Below are 19,876 nucleotides of genomic sequence, written 5' to 3' on the forward strand. Positions count from 1 at the left end.
CTGTCTGTGTCTGTCTGGTATATGGTCAAAGGCCTGGTGTGACAACCAATTTTTAACCAGTTATGCATATTTTCCTCTTGTTGGTAAAGTTATCAAATATGTTAAGAGTGGTATCATTGTTACTTTTAAAAGACTAATGGCTTTTGGAGATAGAGGTGGTAGTTACACAACATTGTAAGTGTACTAAATACCACCGAATTGTTCACTTTAAAATGGTGGATTTTATGTTATGTGACTGTCACCTCAATCAAAAGAAAATGAACTGCAAGCTAAGGTAAAATTGTTGCTTCCAGACCTCCATCCATTAGTCCAAATTTGCATAACTGTACTCATGGGGCCAAACAGAAAACAGGGCAGATCTTATAACGAACAGTGTATTGAAAACAGCATTCTTGCTGTGAGAGACTTGAAATCAAAGTGTATTTTTTTTTTTTTTTTTTTTTGCGGTACGCGGGCCTCTCACTGTTGTGGCCTCTCCCGTTGAGGAGCACAGGCTCCGGATGGGCATGCTCCGCGGCCATGGCTCACGGGCCCAGCCGCTCCGCGGCATGTGGGATCTTCCTGGACCGGGGCACGAACCCGTGTCCCCTGCATCGGCAGGCAGACTCTCAATCACTGCGCCACCAGGGAAGCCCTCAAAGTGTATTTTTTAAATTTAATTTTATTTTTGTTTTATATTGGGGTATAGTTGATTTGCAATGTATTAGTTTCAGGTGTACAGCAAAGTGATTCAGTTATACATATATCCATTCTTTTTCAGATTCTTTTCCTGTATAGGTTATTACAGAATACTGAGTAGAGTTCCTGTGCTGTACAATAGGTCCTTGTTGTTAAATTAAAAGAAAGAACCACACACACACAAAGTGTAATCCATCCAGTTGTATTTAGTAGGATAGTGTCACTTAATCCCTTTGAGAGGGACGTTCTGGTGTGAATGCATCCAAGGACTGGCTAAGATTCATTGGTGTTATTTTGCAGCCTTCCTGAGTAGCCCGCTGTAGAAAATCTGGCTGAATTTTGTTACTAATATTGTATTTTTAAATATCCCAAGGTGATGCTAAATATTCTGAATACTTTCCCTTCCCCCATTGGCTTTAGTATCTGCATAAAACTTTCTGCTCCCAAGACCAGCATTTATATCAGAGTAGGAACCCCAGCATTTTTTGATTCCTCTGGTCCTTTCCCTCTTCCTTCCACTATTTCTTTCTTCTCTGGCTGCCACTAGCACAGTTCAGGAACGTATTCACTCTCGCCATGACTTTTATAATAATAGCCTGGTTGGCTGACCTCCTGCCTATCACCTCTTCATCCCTCCATTTCAACTTCCTACCATTGTATCACGACACCCACTCCACATGCACTCAGGTCACCGTTAGATTCAAAGTGAAGCCCAAACTCCCTAACCTGCCCTTGGAGGCTCCCCGTGAACCTGCCCTAACAACCATGCTCCCATGTGTGCAGTTCGTGCCGCCTATTTTATTTTCTATCTGGGAAGCCGTAATCAAAATCTTGCTCTTGTCATTCATCCCCATGAGCGATTTCTAGGCAATACTATGTAGGCAGTGATGTGGAATAGTTGGAATTAATTATCCTGAAAGAACTTGATGACCTCTATCTCCAGATGGCATCTTTTCAAGACTGAACTAGGAAAATTGGGCAAGAAAGCTTGTGAAATCACCAGCAGTATATTATTTATAAGCTGTGAAGTAGTTCTCACCAGTAACTTTGCGTGTGTGTATTACTGTGTTCTGCATTCATTGTAAAGCTCTTCAGACTTTCCAGACTGTGTTCTTTTAGCCCTGGTGTGCACAGGCAGATAGCCCCCTACCTCACCAGGAACGCAAAATTGGTTCTTGTCAGGGAAGATAACTTGAGACGCACTGCTGTCACCTTCTCCAGATGTGCAAAGGTGAAAAGGATGGGGATCTGTGCTCAAAGACTTTCGACAATTCCTGAAGAATGTGGAACCACTTATTCACCTTTGCCCTGCATTCTTTAGCCATGTACTTCAAATATTATTTTTCCCTTGTTGAATGTATTAGGTTGAATCATATGAAATTGCTGATGTTCAACCCCTTTTGACCTACCAAAAAACGGCATTTTAAATGGTTTAAGCTGATATGTATGAAAGGCATCTTAAAAATTATGTAATTAATTAATTTATTTATAACTTGTTATTTGTGTTCATCCCTTTATCTTTCTAAATGATTAGAGTTCCTGGATTTCTTTTAGTTTTTGCTTTTTATTATTATTTAAAGACCTATACATTCTCAAAAAACAGGGGCCCTAATTTTAAATACAAATCTATGCAAGTCAAATGATGCCCTCATTAATTTGGAGGCCACTGGTTCAAGGTGGGATAATTTTAACAGTTGCTAGGGTGAAAGTAAGCCTTGACTTAGCACATCTTTTCTTTAGAAACAGTGAAAATTAATAGTATAAACAAGTGTATAGAGGAAATATTTGAGAGTTTAACAATTTTTAAGTTCTTTAGAGCTACATGAAAATTATATACAAAGAACTGATACAATAATAAAAATTATCCATTCACTTTAAAAAACCTATTGCTGTCTATCAGGTAACTCTTTTTGAAGCCTCATTTATAGTTGCTGTACATACTAGAAAAATATTAAAATAGTGTTTCTTGGAACACATTCTATAGTTCAAACTTTTTCCACGTTATTCTGGCTTTGTGAAGTATTTTCCTATGTACTTGGTGCTTGACTTCACATGATAATAGTGATACGATCTTTTAATCCAGAGGAAATAAGCACAAGACTTTTTAAACCAAAAATATGTATTTCCTTCTCTACTTGATTTTCTTGACATCGTGGATCCTGTGTGATGAGCTGTCGTCCCTGCCTCTCAGGTACTACGCCATAATGGTGACCATGTTCTTCACCGTCAGCGTGGTCAACAACTACGCCCTGAATCTCAACATCGCCATGCCCCTGCACATGATATTTAGATCTGTAAGTCTGCCGGCTCACGTGAACACGTTCCTCTGGAAAATGCAGCCAAGTGGGTCCATTAAACACATGACAAAAGTAGAAAGAGCCTATAAGGAGTAAAGTCTAGGGTGTAAGAATAGGTCTCATGGATGAATAAGCAGAGGCTGGCTTTCATCTGAGAAATAGGGCAAAAAAATATGAAAGTGGGTGGTTTACTTTTATTTATCAGAGGTCTTACAGGTGATTAATAAAAGGAAGGTTAAAATTTCCCCGGATAACAGATTTTACCTTTAATTTTCTTCATCTGGTTGGTTTTATATTCGTTCTTGCTATGAATGTTATTTAACTTATTTCTCATCACTCTTTGTTTCTTCCATGAAATTACGTTGACTTCTAGTACATGATATAGATACTTCTCTTTTCTGATTTTTTTTGAAAATAGAGACTTCAGATAATTACATAAAAGGAAATTCTTGATGAAGGTAGGGTTTCTCCCAAAGCAGCAGAGGTTTTCATCTTTGCCTCATGCATGGTGGGAGAGCTAGTTTGTATATAAATAAGGACAGAGTGTTCCCAGAAGAACAGGAAAGAAACTCAAGAGGGAATATAGTTAGGATTGCAGAAGAATGCAAAATAGGTAAAAATTGGAATTATAACTTTTCTGTGTGGCCTGAGATTTTTGTGAGATGGAATGTGCTGTCCCTAAAGCAACTTTCCAGAGCTGATTATAATGACTAAGATGACCTTCAGAGCATTGATCACAGAATAGACTTTCAATAGACACTTGCTGATTGATTGACAACTTTCCAGACAAGAGACAGATCCCTGCACAGCTTCATTCAAACTGTGGGCGAGGAGAAGCGTGTTAAAGGCTCCTGTAAATCAGATGGGAAATTTGACAAAAATAAGTCTATAACATACTTCATTCCTGCTAGCCCAGCTTCAGCTTTGACCCCTTATTGAGAATTGATCATTTTTCTTCTCATTGTCAACTTTAAAATGTTGTATTATTTTACGTGTAGATCGTTATGGTTTGTAACTTCTGCCATCCTAGCAACATGGTGTACCTCACTGATCATTCATCCTAACCTCCCTTTCCAGCTGTTTCCCCCACCTTGCCCCTGTTCATACTTATCTTGAATTGTGTTATCTCCTTTCCCTAGTGCACTAAAACTCTGTTGTCTCTTTTCACAGGGTTCTCTAATTGCCAACATGATTCTAGGAATTATCATTTTGAAGAAAAGGTAAACAATACTCTTTTATATTTTGTGTATAGGAAGGATAAGCTGAGCCCCAGCCATAAGCTCATCTGGATTCCTTTTCTCATAGTGATGATAAGTTTGTGCTTGGCCATCTGCCTTGTTTCTTAGTTCTGTCTGTGAGAGTGGTGCTCATTCCTGAGGCAGTGGACCAGGTAAGAGGCCCCACCTGTGGCTTTGGAGCAGCATATTCTCTGTGTAGAATTAATAAACTCTTGTCATCGTTGAATCTTCAGTACCATACTAATCTACGAAGCCAATTGATCTAGAACTTCACTGTCCCACGTGGTCACCACTGGCTACATGTGACTATTTACATTTAATTTTAAATATTAAAAAGTAAATAAAATTAAATATATAGTTTCTCCATCTCACTAGTCCCATTTTAAGTGCTCAGCAGCTGCATGTGGCTAGTGGTGACCGCCTGGGAGAGCCCAGATGTGGGACGTTGCCAGCTTCCCTGGAGTTCTGTGGGACAGTGCTGTCCTAGGAAGCGTACAACATAATGAGCTAAGAAATAATCATACGTATTATAAAGAAAATTCCTAACAAAGGCCCAAGTGGCCAAACAAGATGCGATGAAAAGTTTCAGGACCCTTCTTTGTAACTGTCGCCAGTGGCTCTCTCTGGGTACGGCTGGGAAATAGCAGAAGTATCTGGGATGCTGTTGCCAAGCATTTGTCTCTCACCTTCATTCGGAGCCTCACTCCCAGGGAGGAGAGGTGTGGGGCAGAGACAGTCCGTGCAGTCTGGAACACTTCTCAGGGGGAAGTTCATCCTCACTGTTGAGACCAAAATCGTGCAAGTTGGTGCCTGCTTTTCAATGTATTTAGTACCCAGCCCGAAGTATTAAAACCCTCTGTACCAGCTTGGAAAGTAGCTGTCAATTCAGTGTGGGAAGCTAGAGTTTTTAAGTAATAAGGGCTGTGTCATGAAAAGGCTCCTTATCATGAGCTCTTTGTCTCCTGAGGCTTATGTATTCCCCAGATAAGCACCATTGTAGTTGATTTCTTTTCTAGGTTCTCTCTATTCAAGCACACGGAGGTAATGGTCAGGTTCATTATCTTTGAAGGGACCCCTGTGCTTCTTGGTAATGTAAAGGTCACATTGGGACAGACCCGTGGTCTTTCCAACCTTTGATTTTGGCGCATAGCAGGGATACAAAAGAACTTATTATAAAAGGAATGTATTCTCCTGACATACCCCAAATGTTGGGGGCCTTAAACATTGCAGTTTTCCTTAAGAGCTTGTTTTTAGTCTGTCTTCTGGAATCTCTCTAAGTCTTTTTTGACTCTCTCCAGTCTGTATCCCCCAGAGAACAGGAATTTCCCTAAGCTAACTGTCTAATATCATGGTTTAGTAATTCTGTCCTTTTGTTTATCTTGAGTAGCACCCGTCAAGTTTATAGTGTGTTTCCTTTTCCAGGATTTGAAGACCAAATCTATATTCACCTTAACCATGCCCTTCATTATTGTTTAGGCCTGAATTTGAGACCTCCCTATCTGATCTTTGCAGACTGGAGAGTTCCCTTATATTTCTGTCTGCCCGCAGCAGCGCCTGTGTCCTCGCCCGCCCCTCTTCTCTAGCGTGGTGCGCTTGGCCCCTTGCTCTGCCCCGCAGCCAGTTCCGTTGGCCATTTTCTGAGGCGCTGTGACCAGAACTATACAAAGTATTTGAGTAGAAAACTTCAGATGTAAGGTTTTAACTTCTTTTCATTCCTGTCTGAGGCCTTTTGCTTTATCACCAAGAGCCTGAGAGGGACGTTAATTGATACTATTTTAGTTAATGTAAAATGCCACTCTTATTACTGCTAATAGTTCTATTAGTTTCATATTACTTGCTTTATCCAACTATGCCAACATTTCAAAACAATATTTAAGAGACGTAAAGACAGTGCCCTCCCCTGCTGCTTGTCCCTGATATTCCTTCCGCCCTTCCTCTCATGCTGTGTCTCTTCACACTCAGGTCTGGGCCCCAGAAGCCAGGGAAAGCAACAGGCACCCCTTAAGATCTAGCAGGCTTTCATCCGGACTCGAGAGCAGGATGGGCTGTCCTGTCTGGTCTGTCTTTGTTTTCTGATGAAACAATCTATTGGTGCACAAACTACGGGAAACAAACTGTCTTAACCACCACCAGAAAGGGCGCTATTTAGAAACTAGTCGGCATCCTGATTCTTTTCACGCACACTTACGTGGACTCTGCTGGGAAGTGATCCCCTTGATTGTGTTTTGGTGACTTGTACTCTCATGAACCATCTGACTGTCAGCGTCCTGTGGAAATCTGTATCTATGCTTTCCTGAGGTGCTCTTCTTCTTATTTTCGCAGATACAGTGTATTCAGATATGCCTCCATCGCCCTGGTGTCTGTGGGGATATTTATTTGCACTTTCATGTCAGCAAAGCAGGTGGTAAGAATCTGTTCACAAATGATTTCTATTCACTACTTGCCTTGGGGGCCCAGGTACTTATTAATGATATAATAAATGTAAATACTCCTGTAATACAAGGATTTAAATCTCTGAAAGAGAAGAGTAGAGGGAAACGGGTAACATAAATATTTCCCTTGTATTGAGGCCCCTTGAATGTAGTTCTGGTCTCTGTACCTCGTATTTTTTCTTATTTCCTAGACTTCCCAGTCCAGCTCGAGTGAGAATGATGGATTCCAGGCATTTGCGTGGTGGTTTCTAGGCAAGTACAGTAATTACAATAAAGCTAATTGCCTCTGCAGTTCTGTTTTCAGAGGTTTCTCCTAAGGGATATGTTTCTTGGCAAGAAGCTTTGGCTAAACAAATTATGCCATAGAAGAGAGAGGCATCTGGGATTATATATCTCTGAACCTTAGTGTTCAAGAAACGAAAAAAAAAAGTCTGTATTCATAGTACTGTGTTCTACAGCATGGATGCTGTCTTGGTTGCCACTGGTGTATAAAGAAAAGTCTGTGTCTAGTTGTCCATCACACTCTCTGGGAGCAATAGAGTATCATCCATTTCTTTATGATCTGTCTGCTGAGCAGAAGCTTCTACAAAAGGAGGGCACATTACAGCAGTTGACTCTTTAAATTTCCAAGGGACCCATTTCTAAATCTTAGATTTATTTTCCTCATAAGCTGTTCCACATGGCAATGTTCCCAAACCTGACGGATCATCACAATCTCCTGGGGAGTTTTTAAAAATACAAATATCTCTTTGTTGAATTAATTAAACAACTCCTATAGAGCTTTGCCCTTGCTGTGTATGATAGAGAGGGGAAAGTTAGTGATGGCAATAAGATATTGAGACTGACCAAATGGAAGAAAAGTAGCAATGAAAGAACTATTCTCCTCGCCTCTTGACTTTGAAACTTTATCTCTTTAGATTGTTGTTCTTAACATAGAAAGCTCTTTATCAGCTATTAGAAAGATACTTTATCCAATAAGAACTTGCAAAAGACATGAACACACAGTTCATGGGGACAAAATTAATGTTCAGTAAACTTATGTTCAGCCTTGCTAGTCTAGTAATCAAAGAAATGCAAATTGAAACCAAAATGCAGTACCTTTTAATTTTGGTCTCTTATATTGGCAAGATAATAAATGATTATTCTCATTGCTGCTGAGGATGCAGTAAAGCAACCATTTCCATATAAACTGATTATGGTAAATTGACACAGCCTTTCTGGGAAAAAAAGTAAGCAACCATTTCCATATAAACTGTTTATGGTAAATTGACACAGCCTTTCTGGGATAAAAAGTATGTGTATGTATTGAGTTTTTAAAATGTCTACAACCTTTGACTCAGTAATCCCCCTTATGAGAGTGTATCCTAAGGAAATAATCAACATTTTGTTTAAAGATTTATGTACTAGGATGTACATTGATTTTAATGATGAAATAATTGGAAGTAATCTAACCATTCTCCTATTATAAGACATTTAAGTATGGTACATCCACATGATAGAATAATATGCAGCCATACTTTTGAAAAAATTTTAATGAATGACTTGAAGGAAAATCCAGGAAAAAGGTCGTGAAGAAAGCAAGATATAAAATTATATATTCATTATGATCCTGTCTCAGCATAAAATATCTACCTAAGTATATACACAGAGAGAGATAGCAAACTGTTTAGGACTGGATGGTAATATTGTGGTTGATTTTTATTTCTTTTTAAATTTTGTACATGTTGCACATTTAGTGTGTAATGTTTGTAGAACTTAATGTTCTTTAAGAAAAGATCTGGAAGTTAGCAAATGCAGGCATCTTGTAACTCGATGTTTGCTTTTTAGGTATTGGGGCACTGACTTTCGCTCTTCTGATGTCAGCAAGGATGGGTATTTTCCAAGAGACTCTGTACAAACAATTTGGGAAACACTCCAAGGAGGCTTTGTTTTATAATGTAAGCAGTTTCTTGAATCCAGGGAAGATGAAAATTATTGAGTTGTTATTGTTATTGTAATATGTTATTTCAAATGTGATATGTCATCCTTCTGATGTAGTCGAAGGATCAATTTATTATCCAATAAACTGTTTTGGGGCCCACGGACTTTGGCACTTTTAATAGGCTGCCACAGTTCTCTACACGAGGTGATCATTATCAGTCAGTGTGAACAGAACATGTCTGCCAACCAGAAACAACCCCAAGGGACAAGGAACCCAATGTTCCTATAGATGAAATCAAGTTAAAACCACTATGGAAACCTAGAAAGGGAATAGAAGTTTCAGAAACCCCATGCCGAGGAGAATATGTGCGGTCAGGCATTTGGGAGAGTTGGGGGAGATGGGATTTGAGGAGTAAGTCCCTCAGATGGGCTTTATTCCTTTGATGGAGAGTTTAATTAGTTAATTATATACGCTTTCGCTTCTTGTTTGAAAGTGCTGATCTAGAACCCCCTCCTCTAACTTTCCTCTTTCTCCCCCGTCTTTTCTGTTGAAATAATGCCCGGCTCCTCAAGGTCATGGTGATATCATTGCCTCCAGATTCAGTAATCTCAGGGATTCCTTCCCTGCCAACTGTTTGTACTGAAGTTGCAGACAAGCAACTTGAGACATTTACTTAGAACTAGAGTATGCGGCTGAGAATTAAAAAAATAAAGGAACATTCTGTTTGGTTTCCGTGTTTCTTTTAGCATGGTACCTGGTGTATAGTTAACTGCTTGGTAAACGTTAACTGTGATTCCTTGTTATCGTGGTGGTAGTAGTGGTGGGTTGTTGTCAAGCACCTTATCTTTGCTTACCTATTGTTTCCCCTTCCTCTTCAATCTCTTCTTATTCTTGTCTTCATTTCTTTATCCCTGACTTCATATTGTCCTCCACTCTCTTTTCCCACTAGTTTCCTGAACACCCTAAAATCTGCCTGCACGTTCCATATAATTTTTAAATCCGTTATAGTAAATAGTAAAAATAGTAAAATGTAGCAGATCCTTTGGGCAGAATGACTGTGTGTTTCAATTTTCCATTCCCTTTTGTTGAGGAAAGGATGCTGGCTCTATTTTTTTGTTTCAAAGGGCAAGAACTGTAATTTGGAGGTTGATATCATGCCCTACAATGTAAGTGGTCAGTAGCACTGGATACTTTTAACTTAATAAATAAGTCTGACTTGCTTTTCTTGATATTGCTTGTTAAACAACTTGTAAAACTTTCAATCAGTGTAAAGATACTCTAATTCTTCTAGAATGTTTTTGCATTTAAATTTACATGAAATGTTTCTTCCCCTAGCATGCCCTTCCACTTCCTGGTTTCATCTTCCTGGCTTCTGACATTTATGACCATGCCGTTCTATTCAATAATTCTGGTGAGTTTGGGGTTATCTAGTAGAATTACCTAACAGTTTCAGAGGCAGCGTCTCCATTTTACTCTTGACTTGACCACTGCTTTTTTCATGGTCTTATCCAAATCATCTGTCACCCTGGAAACAGTCCCCATTCCACCTTCCTGGAATATAGTGCCATTAATCAGTGGTTGCAGCAGCAAAAGCCTTTATAGGCACTTCTCAATCAATGAAGTAAGACAGTATCTTCAAATTTTCTGTTTTGCTGTGGAATTTGTGTTTGCATTTGAATGTGCAATGTATGATGTTCTGAGAATGCAAACAAATAGTAATAATACTGCAGTGACTGGAGCCGTGAGAAGTTGGGCAGCAGTCCAGCTTCTTTACTCCTGTTCTCTGCTGGGAAAGGCAGTCTGCTCACAGATCCAGGCCGAGCTGCCTCTGAGCAAGGAGGAACAAAAATGATGACAGGGCTTTTTCCTAGTTACAGGGCAGATAGGCAGCAGGAGTAAACAAAATTAGTTCAAATGTCTACAGTGTAAGTTAGCTATTACTTTTTTTTTTTTTTTTTTTTTGTGGTACGCGGGCCTCTCACTGTTGTGGCCTCTCCTGTTGTGGAGCACAGGCTCCGGACGCGCAGGCTCAGCGGCCATGGCTCACGGGCCCAGCCGCTCCGCGGCATGTGGGATCTTCCCGGACCGGGGCACGAACCCGTGTCCCCTGCATAGGCAGGCGGACTCTCAACCACTGCGCCACCAGGGAAGCCCCTAGCTATTACTTTTTAAAGGATTTAATAAATTAGCTAATAATTGCCAGTTAACTTCAAATAAATTACTGATATAATCCTATTATCTACTAAAAGACATAGCTTGTTATACAGACAAATGATTACACAAGGAACAAATACACACTTTTAAAATTAAGTCTTCATGTTGCTCAGACCTAAAATGGTAAGTGTATTTTGTAGAATGACAGTAGGTGCTGAGTAAACATTTGTTTGCTATCTGGTCACAAGTTGTGAAGTTGTGACTGTTCTCTGTTTGAGTTTGTAGAATTGCCTGTCCCGTTTGCTTGCAAAAAGTGTGATGGTGGCAATGTGTAAGAAAGTTTTTAAGGCTCTGAATTACTCAATTACTCAATCATTTCTGACTTTTTTTTTTTTTTTTTTTTTGAGGTACGCGGGCCTCTCACTGTTGTGGCCTCTGCCGTTGCGGAGCACAGGCTCCGGATGGGCAGGCTAAGCGACCATGGCGCACGGGCCCAGCCGTTCCGCGGCATGTGGGATCTTCCCGGACCGGGGCACGAACCCGTGTCCCCTGCATCAGCAGGCGGACTCTCAACCACTGCGCCACCAGGGAAGCCCCTGACTTTTTTTTATTGAGGTATAATTGACATATAGCTGATTTTTGATACAGTGGTTTTTAAGTTCTCTAAGAGTCCCCACATAGCAAAGGGCTATGGAAATAAACACATTATCAAATTCCTTAGGATTGATATTGATTTAGTTACTAGAATGCTCCTTCTAAAAGTCACAGGGATGGGTATTTTTATAAAAAATTTTTTAACGTCTGCTTTCAAAAAATTGCATCTTTAGAATCATTCCTAAGTGAAGTATACATTTTTTTCTCTTGCTTAAGTGTCTCAGATGAACGTGTTATCCTTGAATATTCTAAGGGAACTGTACATCTGTCTAAATACTTTATGTCATACTGATTGTCTTTCCTCAGCAAATTGATACAGTGAATCTCTGAAGTGATTAAACAGTAATAATATTTGTTAACTTTCTTTTCATTTCAATACTTGCTAAGTGTTTCAAAGACAATAGAATACCAAATTATGGGGATTTCCCACTAGTCCAGACATACAATTTTAATAAATTATTTATATATATGAATTTGTATTTTTTGCAAAAGAAAATTAATGTTCATTTACTAACCAAATCTCAACATCACTTTGTTACACTTTTCTCAGTTATGCTGTATAATTCAAGCCCCACAAACAATTTAGCAATATAAAAAAAACTGGCCCTTCGAGGATTACTATGTCCTTATTCTCTGATCTTGGATATTTTATTTCCTCCCACATATTTAGTGTGCAAGTCTCATGATATAAAACTAACATAAGAATGTATTTAAAGGAAGGAAAGTTACAGTTCATCACCCTACACGTGAGCTAATTTCATTTTACCAGTTTCCTTCCTGACTCTGTTCGCATACATTCTTACATAGTCGTAATCCTTGTGTAGATATAATTTTATACTTGCTTTTTCACTTTCATTCTGAGTTTTTTATATGACTATATATAATCTTTACGATTTTTTTTTTGTCACGTATATAACGCCTCATCTAGTTTGCTTACCTTAGCTTACGTAGTCCTTGCTCTATCATTGGACATTTAGATTGATTCAGAGTATTTCCTTATTATAGATATGACTGCAAAATATATAAAACTTTTTTCTTTTGAATTAACTAGGATTAATTCCTAAGAATAAGAAGCAATACTTTTATGGCTCCTTAATACATATTGTGAAATTGATTTTTAAAACAACACCAGGGCTTCCATGGTGGCGCAGTGGTTAAGAGTCCACCTGCCAATGCAGGGGACACGGGTTCGAGCCCTGGTCCGGGAAGATCCCACATGCTGTGGAGCTACTAAGCCCGTGCACCACAACTACTGAGCCTGCGCTCTAGAGCCTGCAAGCCATGACTACTGAAGCCTGTGCGCCTAGAGCCCATGCTCCGCAACAGGAGAAGCCACCGCAATGAGAAGCCTGCATACCACAACGAAGAGTAGCCCCCTCTCGCCACAACTAGAGAAAGCCTGCGCACAGCAACGAAGACCCAACACAGCCAAAAATAAATAAATAAAATAAATAAATTTATAACAAAACAAAACAAAAAACACCAATTTATACTATCACCCACTGAATGGCTGCTACTTCCACTACCACCTTGCCAGATTAGGATATTATTTATAAATGTTCAATTGCTAACTTAATAGATATAGAATGGTACAGCCTTGTATAATTCAGAATTCTTTGATTAAGGATTGAACGTATTTCCAAATGGCATTTAGTTATGGGTTATCTTACATCTTGTGTTAACTGTCAGTTAAGACCGTATCATTCTGAAGCTCTCTGTGTTTCACACTCTTTCTCTGTAAAGTGGGGTCCTATTCAGGTGAACGGTAAAGAGTTTTTTTTTTAAGTAAAATAAATTATAATTTGTTTTAAGAAACCAATGTAATGACTCTTGAGGCTGGTGTAGCCTCGAATCAAGGCAAGTAAGTAGTGTACGATCCAAATGTATTTGCAAGAGAAATAACGCTTCTATTTCTATTATGTTCATCTGTGTTACTTTGTTCAAAAAGATGAAAACATAAGCTGTCGGAAGTGATACAACTCTCTCTCCTCTTAATCTTTGCAGAATTATATCAGGTTCCAGTCGTTGGTGTGATAGTGCCCATCATGTGGTTCTACCTCCTCATGAATGTCATCACCCAGTATCCTTTGCACCCCTCTGCCATATGGCCTTTGCTGTGGTATTTTGGCATAGGAATGTTTATTCCTTTCTTCTAATGGTGCAGTGCCATGAGTTTCGTTTTTGCCTTGATCTCTTCTGCGGTAAGCAGGAGACAGACAGGCCCATCCAGTGAGCTCCTTTGTTGCGGGAAGAAGGGGGGAAGAGATGCTGGTGGTGTGGAGGGTCAGTAAGTCCCAGGGCACCAGGAAGGAAAAGCTCTGAGTGGAGGTGTAGAAATCAATGGGTAATTAAGGATTAGTATGTGACAGAAATGTGCTGTGATTTCTACATGGAGTTTTCCAGTGTCCTAGGATGTTTCACAAGCTGCCACAGAATCCTGCAAGAAATTTCAAATTAAGTAAAACCTGATTTTTAAAATGGCTCTTTGGAACCACCAGTAAGTCCATTATACAAATCATTGAGTCTTTGAAACAATGAAACAGATTGAGATGGACCTCATTCCTCTGAAGTCACCTCATTCGTTTGCCCTTCAGAGTTCTTTTTGGGAGGAGGTGTGATCACCTTTACCGAGAGCGTTACCTTCTGTCATTACTGGGGAGGCGATGTCTCTGTAAACTCTGGCAAGAATCCAGGATAAGAATAATAGGAGGCTTTCAGGCAGTTTCAAGTTAGGGTCCACAAATGGAATGGCAGGCCAGGAATTCTACAGGATATTCTAGCAAGGAAGAGCCTCAGGGCAGCTGGAGCCAACCCCCATGGTTTTTGGGTCCTAGAGCAGAAGGTTCTCCCACTGATCTCTGGGCTGTCTACAGAAAACCACCTTAACCTGCGCCTCCAGGTACGTGTGCATCCGGGGCGTCTTCATCCTGACCACAGAATGCGCCTCCCTCACCGTCACCCTCGTCGTGACTCTGCGCAAGTTTGTGAGCCTCATCTTTTCCATCTTGTACTTCCAGAACCCTTTCACTCGGTGGCATTGGCTGGGCACCTTGTTTGTCTTCATTGGGACCCTAATGTACACAGAGGTGTGGAACACCCTGGGAGCCACCAAAGGCCAGCCTCAGAAGGAGGCCAAGAAGAGCTGAGGCCTTCCTGGAGTAGAGAGACCCGAGGCTAGTGAGCCAGGGGCTGGCCACCATCTCACCTTGGTTAATGCTGAATCACCCCCCATGTACCAGAGAATCCTCAGAGGGACGTGCTTCTCAGATTTCTCATGCCTATACAGACCCACATTTGTGGACCCTGAATAGGAGCCCCCAACCCTGAAATAGGAAAAAAAGACCAGTTCTCCACCATTGAACAGCCTTTGCATTTGTTGTTTCTACCAGAATTTCAGCACCGTACTTGCTTATTGAAATCTGAGTCCCCAGAGCTACTAGTTTTACATCCATGGTCTTGGACAAGATTATCCCTGTCCTGATGATTCTCTGCTGTAACAGTCTCTATCCTCCTGTGGCCTTTCCCCTTGTTCCATTAACCTGCCACCCACAGCAGCACTTTTCAGGCAGACGCTCCAGGCACCCCCCCAACCAGGAACAACCGAGTGGCCGGGTGAACTGCCGCACCGGGATGCTGGGGCTGGGCTTTCTCCTGTGTGTTGGGAAAGAAGCAGGTGGCCCTGTGCACCCTGGTGACTCCGGGGCAGGACTGGTGGGAATCCTTTCCCACATTTTTCCTTTTCTTGTTTCTATGCAAAAGTCATATGCTTTCACACCTTTTGCTTTCTGTACTTAGAACAAACCTGCAGCATCTCTGTATAGCACAGTGTTAATAAGAAAGAAAGGTTGTGTAGGAATTGGGAAAGAGAGACTTTTTCTGTCTTCTCTCACTTTTCTGGTTCATTAGCCTCGAGCTAAGATGGTGATGCCAGGATGGCCCAGGAGAAGCTGGCTCCGGGGGCAGGGGCACCCAGAGAGCACAGACAGGCACTGAGGGTGGGCTCCACGTGGGGGAGCTCTGCCTGGCAACTCTGATAGTTATGACCAGCCAGGCTAATGAGTGAACCAGTATATTCAATGGGTGTGGGTGTGGTGTATCAGTCAGGCCAAATCACAACTAAAATGGAAATTTTTTTTGGGGGGGAGGATGTCATCTTAATGTTCTTGATGGGTATGGGAGTGTGTGTGTTTTATCATATGTATTAATAGAAACATGCCCCCCTTTTGCTAATCATTTCAAAGGTCTGGTTTTCCTCCCACGGGGTAACTTTGAGAAAGAACGGTGTCAGGATGGTACATGTAGGTGTGTGCGCGCTCCCGTGTGGGTTGTGATCACTTGAGAGAAGAGGAGAGCACGAAAGTCAGTGTTTTTATTTCCTTGTCCTTCACTCAGTTCGGACCTTCATTGTCTCACGCAGGTTCGTGCTCTGGAGGCCGTCAGACTTACCAGCCCATCTTTTTGCACACAGACAGAGGCCTCTCCTTCTGCGCTGGGTTCAGGTTGTGTTCTTATATCGAGATTTGGCTCTCAGGGTCTCTTGAGCTCACCCAGGGTGTGGTGTGTTTATTCTACTATCTGGAGCTATTCTCTGATGGGTCTGCAATAAGTGTCCTAGAACCACCAGGTTGCTTTGGGGAAGTCCCTTAGGCTGCTCGGGTTTTTTGTTACATAAAATGTGGATGCTGTTTCTCCACCTAAGTCACAGGGTTTTCAGATCAATTTGTGGTTCTGGACATTGACAGCTGTTCAGTGCCAGTGAAGGTCTATACTAAAAGATGCGGAATTAGGTGTGAACTTGTTCATGGACTCAAAAGGTACTGTTAGCGTTCCTCAGACTGATGGTGCTATAAATACCATGTGTTAAATATCCTCTTAAAAACAAGAACAACAAAAGCTGCTTTTCTTCTTGTTTAATAGAAGAACCTGTCCCCAGGGGCTCTTTGATTGCAGCATATCTGGAGTCTTGACAGGATAGAGCCTTACATGACGTAGCATCACTTTTTTTATGTTGATGGGAAATATTACAATTTTTAGTTACTGAAACAGTGTTGATGTACACAGACAGCATTCAACTGGGTCCACGAGGTTTTAGATTCTGGCCTTAGAGTGTGTGTGTTCCTCAGTCTGAACACCTCTGCTGGTCTTATTAACAGGAGGATATGTATGGACAGATTAAGGCACTCATACAGTGAAATAACCGCATGTAAGAACAGAATGTCTGAAATGCCCTGGGAATTGGTTTTTTTCCTCTAGTATTTGGTTATTAGGAAATAAATCTAACAGACACTAGTTAATACTTCTTTAAACAATTTATTCCCCTTGGTTAACTTATTTTTCAATCCAAGTTGGAACTGATTTCAATCCCTGTTAAAAGAGCAAATAAACCATTTTGTAGAGGGTCAGACTCATCCCTAATTGGAGGAGAAATGTCTATTAAATGCCTTTCATCTTTCTCTGGGTCAAGACCATGTAATTTTGTGCCCCAGAGATAGAGGGTTTAGTTTGTTTACTAGAGAGATTGGTGTTTAAGGCATCCAAGACTCTACCCTTAGAACAAAGATCAAATAGCAAATGACTAGCCAGAATATTGTGTGTGTGTGTGTGTGTGTGTGTGTACACCTGTGTACTCACTTCACAGCTTGACCAGAGTCGTGAGGTACCAGGAGAATATGGGGGACACTTGATTATTTTATTTAATGTGTACAGAACCGTTAACCACAGTTCTATTGTCATATTATAAATGCTTTTTCATTTTTTATTAGGAATTTATTTTTGATCTTTTCTTTTTCATCCAACTAAAACCGTTAATGCATTTGAAAAGTTTCTATCTAGTTCTAAAGTATTTAGACACAATCCAAATCGTTTTTTCCTTCTTCATGCCCAGTTATCCAAAATGAATACGGTACTTTGATTAGGTCATTGTGTCGAGTGAAGAAAAACCACGAAAGCTGAGCTGATCTGATCCACCCCTACCAAACCCCTTCCATTCTTCTGGGAAGGTCACCTGATCATTTTGAAGGATTCTAGTATCTCGCACTCATTTCCTGAGCACGTTTCCTCCCTTCTGCATGTTCTTTTCACTTCTGATCCCCACTTCCAGTTTCTTCAGCAACCTCTGGTCACTCACGTAGTTTTCTACTAATCTTGTATCTGTTTATGCCTCTATTCTTTGGGGCCTCTGGGTGTTTCTCTGTGGATTTTTACAGGGTATACGTATCTGTGTAGCATGTATCTTGTTATGCATTGATATTAGGGGGGTGTGTCCATAAGGATGCGAATATCTGGCAGAGTATGTGAAGATGAATATGAATGGGATTTAATGTAATAATGTAATGTGAAAATATTTATATGTTCTGTTGTAGCTCAAAGTGGGGCTGAGAATCCTTACCACGTTCCTGTCTATATTTGGAAAGCAGTAGTATCTGTATTTTGCTCATTTTTACCCTGCCTCTAGCTGACTTCACTCTCAGTGCCAAATGCCTGTGGTGAGAGGAGGTGGAAAGCATTAGGTCAGGAGTAATTGTAAACCAGTGAATTAGCTCTGGGCTGGTGGACATGCTCATTGATGGACGGCTGGCATATGAGACTGTGCAACAAAGACCTGAGCATCTCCACGGATGCACACTGAGAGGCACCCCAACGTAGAGATCTGAAATCAAGATCCTACAATTTGTTGTAGTTTGTTTCTCTTTGCCTAGGAGTAAATAGAATTATGAGCATTTTGGTCTCAATAGCTTTATTCTGAAAAATGTGCATGGAATTTACCTGTGGCAGTTCAGTCTTGGGTTGAAAGAACTGTCAATATAGATAAAATCCATTTTTATTACAGATGCGTGACCTTTGAAAACGAGTATAAACAGTGTCAGTAAAATAACTAGTCATAAGCATTGGAATATGTTCAGTGTGTACCAGGCTGGGGTGGGAGACTCTGTAGTGTGTGCTCTCTCTTTCTAGCAGCTTCCTCACAGTGGACCTTGCAGAGAAGGGAGGGACCAGGCTCTGACTTTTGTCCCATGAATAAATAAACCCTTACCAAGATCTCTTATTCCCTCAAGTTTCGGAGAAACCTTCTAATGGTTCCTGATACCCATTCCCACTCTTCATCAGTTGATTAGCAAGAAAACGAATAAGACGAAACATTCCTAAGATTCTAAGCCAGAGAGGGAAGGAAGGATACACGCCAGGAGTTGTGGGTACTCGGCTTTTTGTCCTCCGGTTGCCTGGTGGGAGGAGGGCAGAGCATTACAAACTTAGCACCTTCCATCTATTTGACGCTCAGTGCCAGGAGCTGCCCTCAGGGGACCATTAAAGATGCTTGAAAGTTTTTGGAGTAGGCTGCCTGGGGTGACCCTTACATCTCCAAAGCTGGTAGAGTTGGTTTGCATCAGCTGATGCCTAGAGCTCATTGTCTTTTTGTCTCCTCAGTATCATACTGAGACATTCCTCTGAGCTTTACCTACTTAAATCACTAAGATCCTGCAAAATGTCCTCAATTTCAATCAAGTAAGGCAAGCTGTGCGGGTACCAGAGGTAAGTGAGGGGAAAAGCTTCGTCTACATTTAGAAGAAATAAGACCCATATTTTTTAAGGGAAAAGTTGTAATAATTCTTTGGCACATTGGATTATTTATAGTTTTTAAGATGTAAAGAAGACTCCCGTGAACCGAGAGAAGCAGTAGTTATTCCCCAACGTGATAAAAATGTCTTTGTGTATCACTTGCAATCACAAATCATTTCTGTGTGAGTTGCTTTCATTCCAGAGAATGGCATCATCCTCCAAAGAAAAAGGGGATGATTTTTAAGTAGGATTTCTTAACAGATTATGTGTTGTGGGGCTGGGGAGGGATGATGGGGATTTGATTTATCCAGCCTCCGAGCTCTTCATTCATATTGTGATTTAAGAACAGAGATGGGGGAGGAGGGGACTAGACAGCAGCAGAATATGTAGAACAGCTAAGGCATTAGTGAGTATTCAGATTTTGAGCTGTGTAAATATCAGATGTCGGCTTCCAGCCTTACGAGTTATTTGAGCTGAGAGTTAAGGAGGAAAGGGACATTTTGTGAATAAAATGTTTTGCCAAACAAATTGAATGAGTCTTTTTACTATGATTTCTTATAAAGAGCTATTTTCTACCTTCAGAAACAACTCATCAGACACCTGGTTTTTTATCTGGAATTGTACAATCATTGCTTTTTAATAAAAGTGATAAATTTCTTGCAGGTGTTTCCAGTCACCATTACCTTTCAAGTGCTTGTGTGCAGTTTCAAAAGCTCTACAATTTTTGCCTTGTATAGTGGTGGGACATTTTACTACAAACGATGGTAAGCAACGTGTCTTCTAATGCCTGGCAGCTGGATCAATCACAAACCACTTCTCAGGCGACAGGTCAGTTTCTATTTAAGAAATTTAAAGAGGATCGGCTTACCTTGGGAGATTTTAGAGGTTCATGGCAGTAAGTTTCTGTAGCAAATCTCTCAAAACCTCTTTGCCTTAATAGAAATG

General features: G+C 40.7%; 1 protein-coding gene across 2 annotated transcripts in view; it reads left to right on the top strand.

Annotated features, from left to right (window-relative positions):
* Window positions 1–19,552, top strand: part of SLC35B4 (solute carrier family 35 member B4) — a 40,207-nt gene extending 20,655 nt beyond the window's left edge. For both annotated transcript variants that reach the window (XM_060305294.2, XM_060305295.1), the window contains exons 3-10: window positions 2,870–2,972; window positions 4,146–4,195; window positions 6,536–6,617; window positions 6,837–6,897; window positions 8,473–8,582; window positions 9,902–9,977; window positions 13,379–13,454; window positions 14,274–19,552. In XM_060305294.2, the coding sequence (XP_060161277.1) occupies window positions 2,870–2,972; window positions 4,146–4,195; window positions 6,536–6,617; window positions 6,837–6,897; window positions 8,473–8,582; window positions 9,902–9,977; window positions 13,379–13,454; window positions 14,274–14,520 (805 nt within the window). In that variant the 3' untranslated portion in view covers window positions 14,521–19,552. The remainder of the gene's footprint in view (window positions 1–2,869; window positions 2,973–4,145; window positions 4,196–6,535; window positions 6,618–6,836; window positions 6,898–8,472; window positions 8,583–9,901; window positions 9,978–13,378; window positions 13,455–14,273) is intronic.
* Window positions 19,553–19,876: the final 324 nt, after the last annotated feature.

The sequence above is a fragment of the Globicephala melas genome, chromosome 9, assembly GCF_963455315.2.
Source record: "Globicephala melas chromosome 9, mGloMel1.2, whole genome shotgun sequence".
In the NCBI taxonomy this organism is placed as follows: domain Eukaryota; kingdom Metazoa; phylum Chordata; class Mammalia; order Artiodactyla; family Delphinidae; genus Globicephala; species Globicephala melas.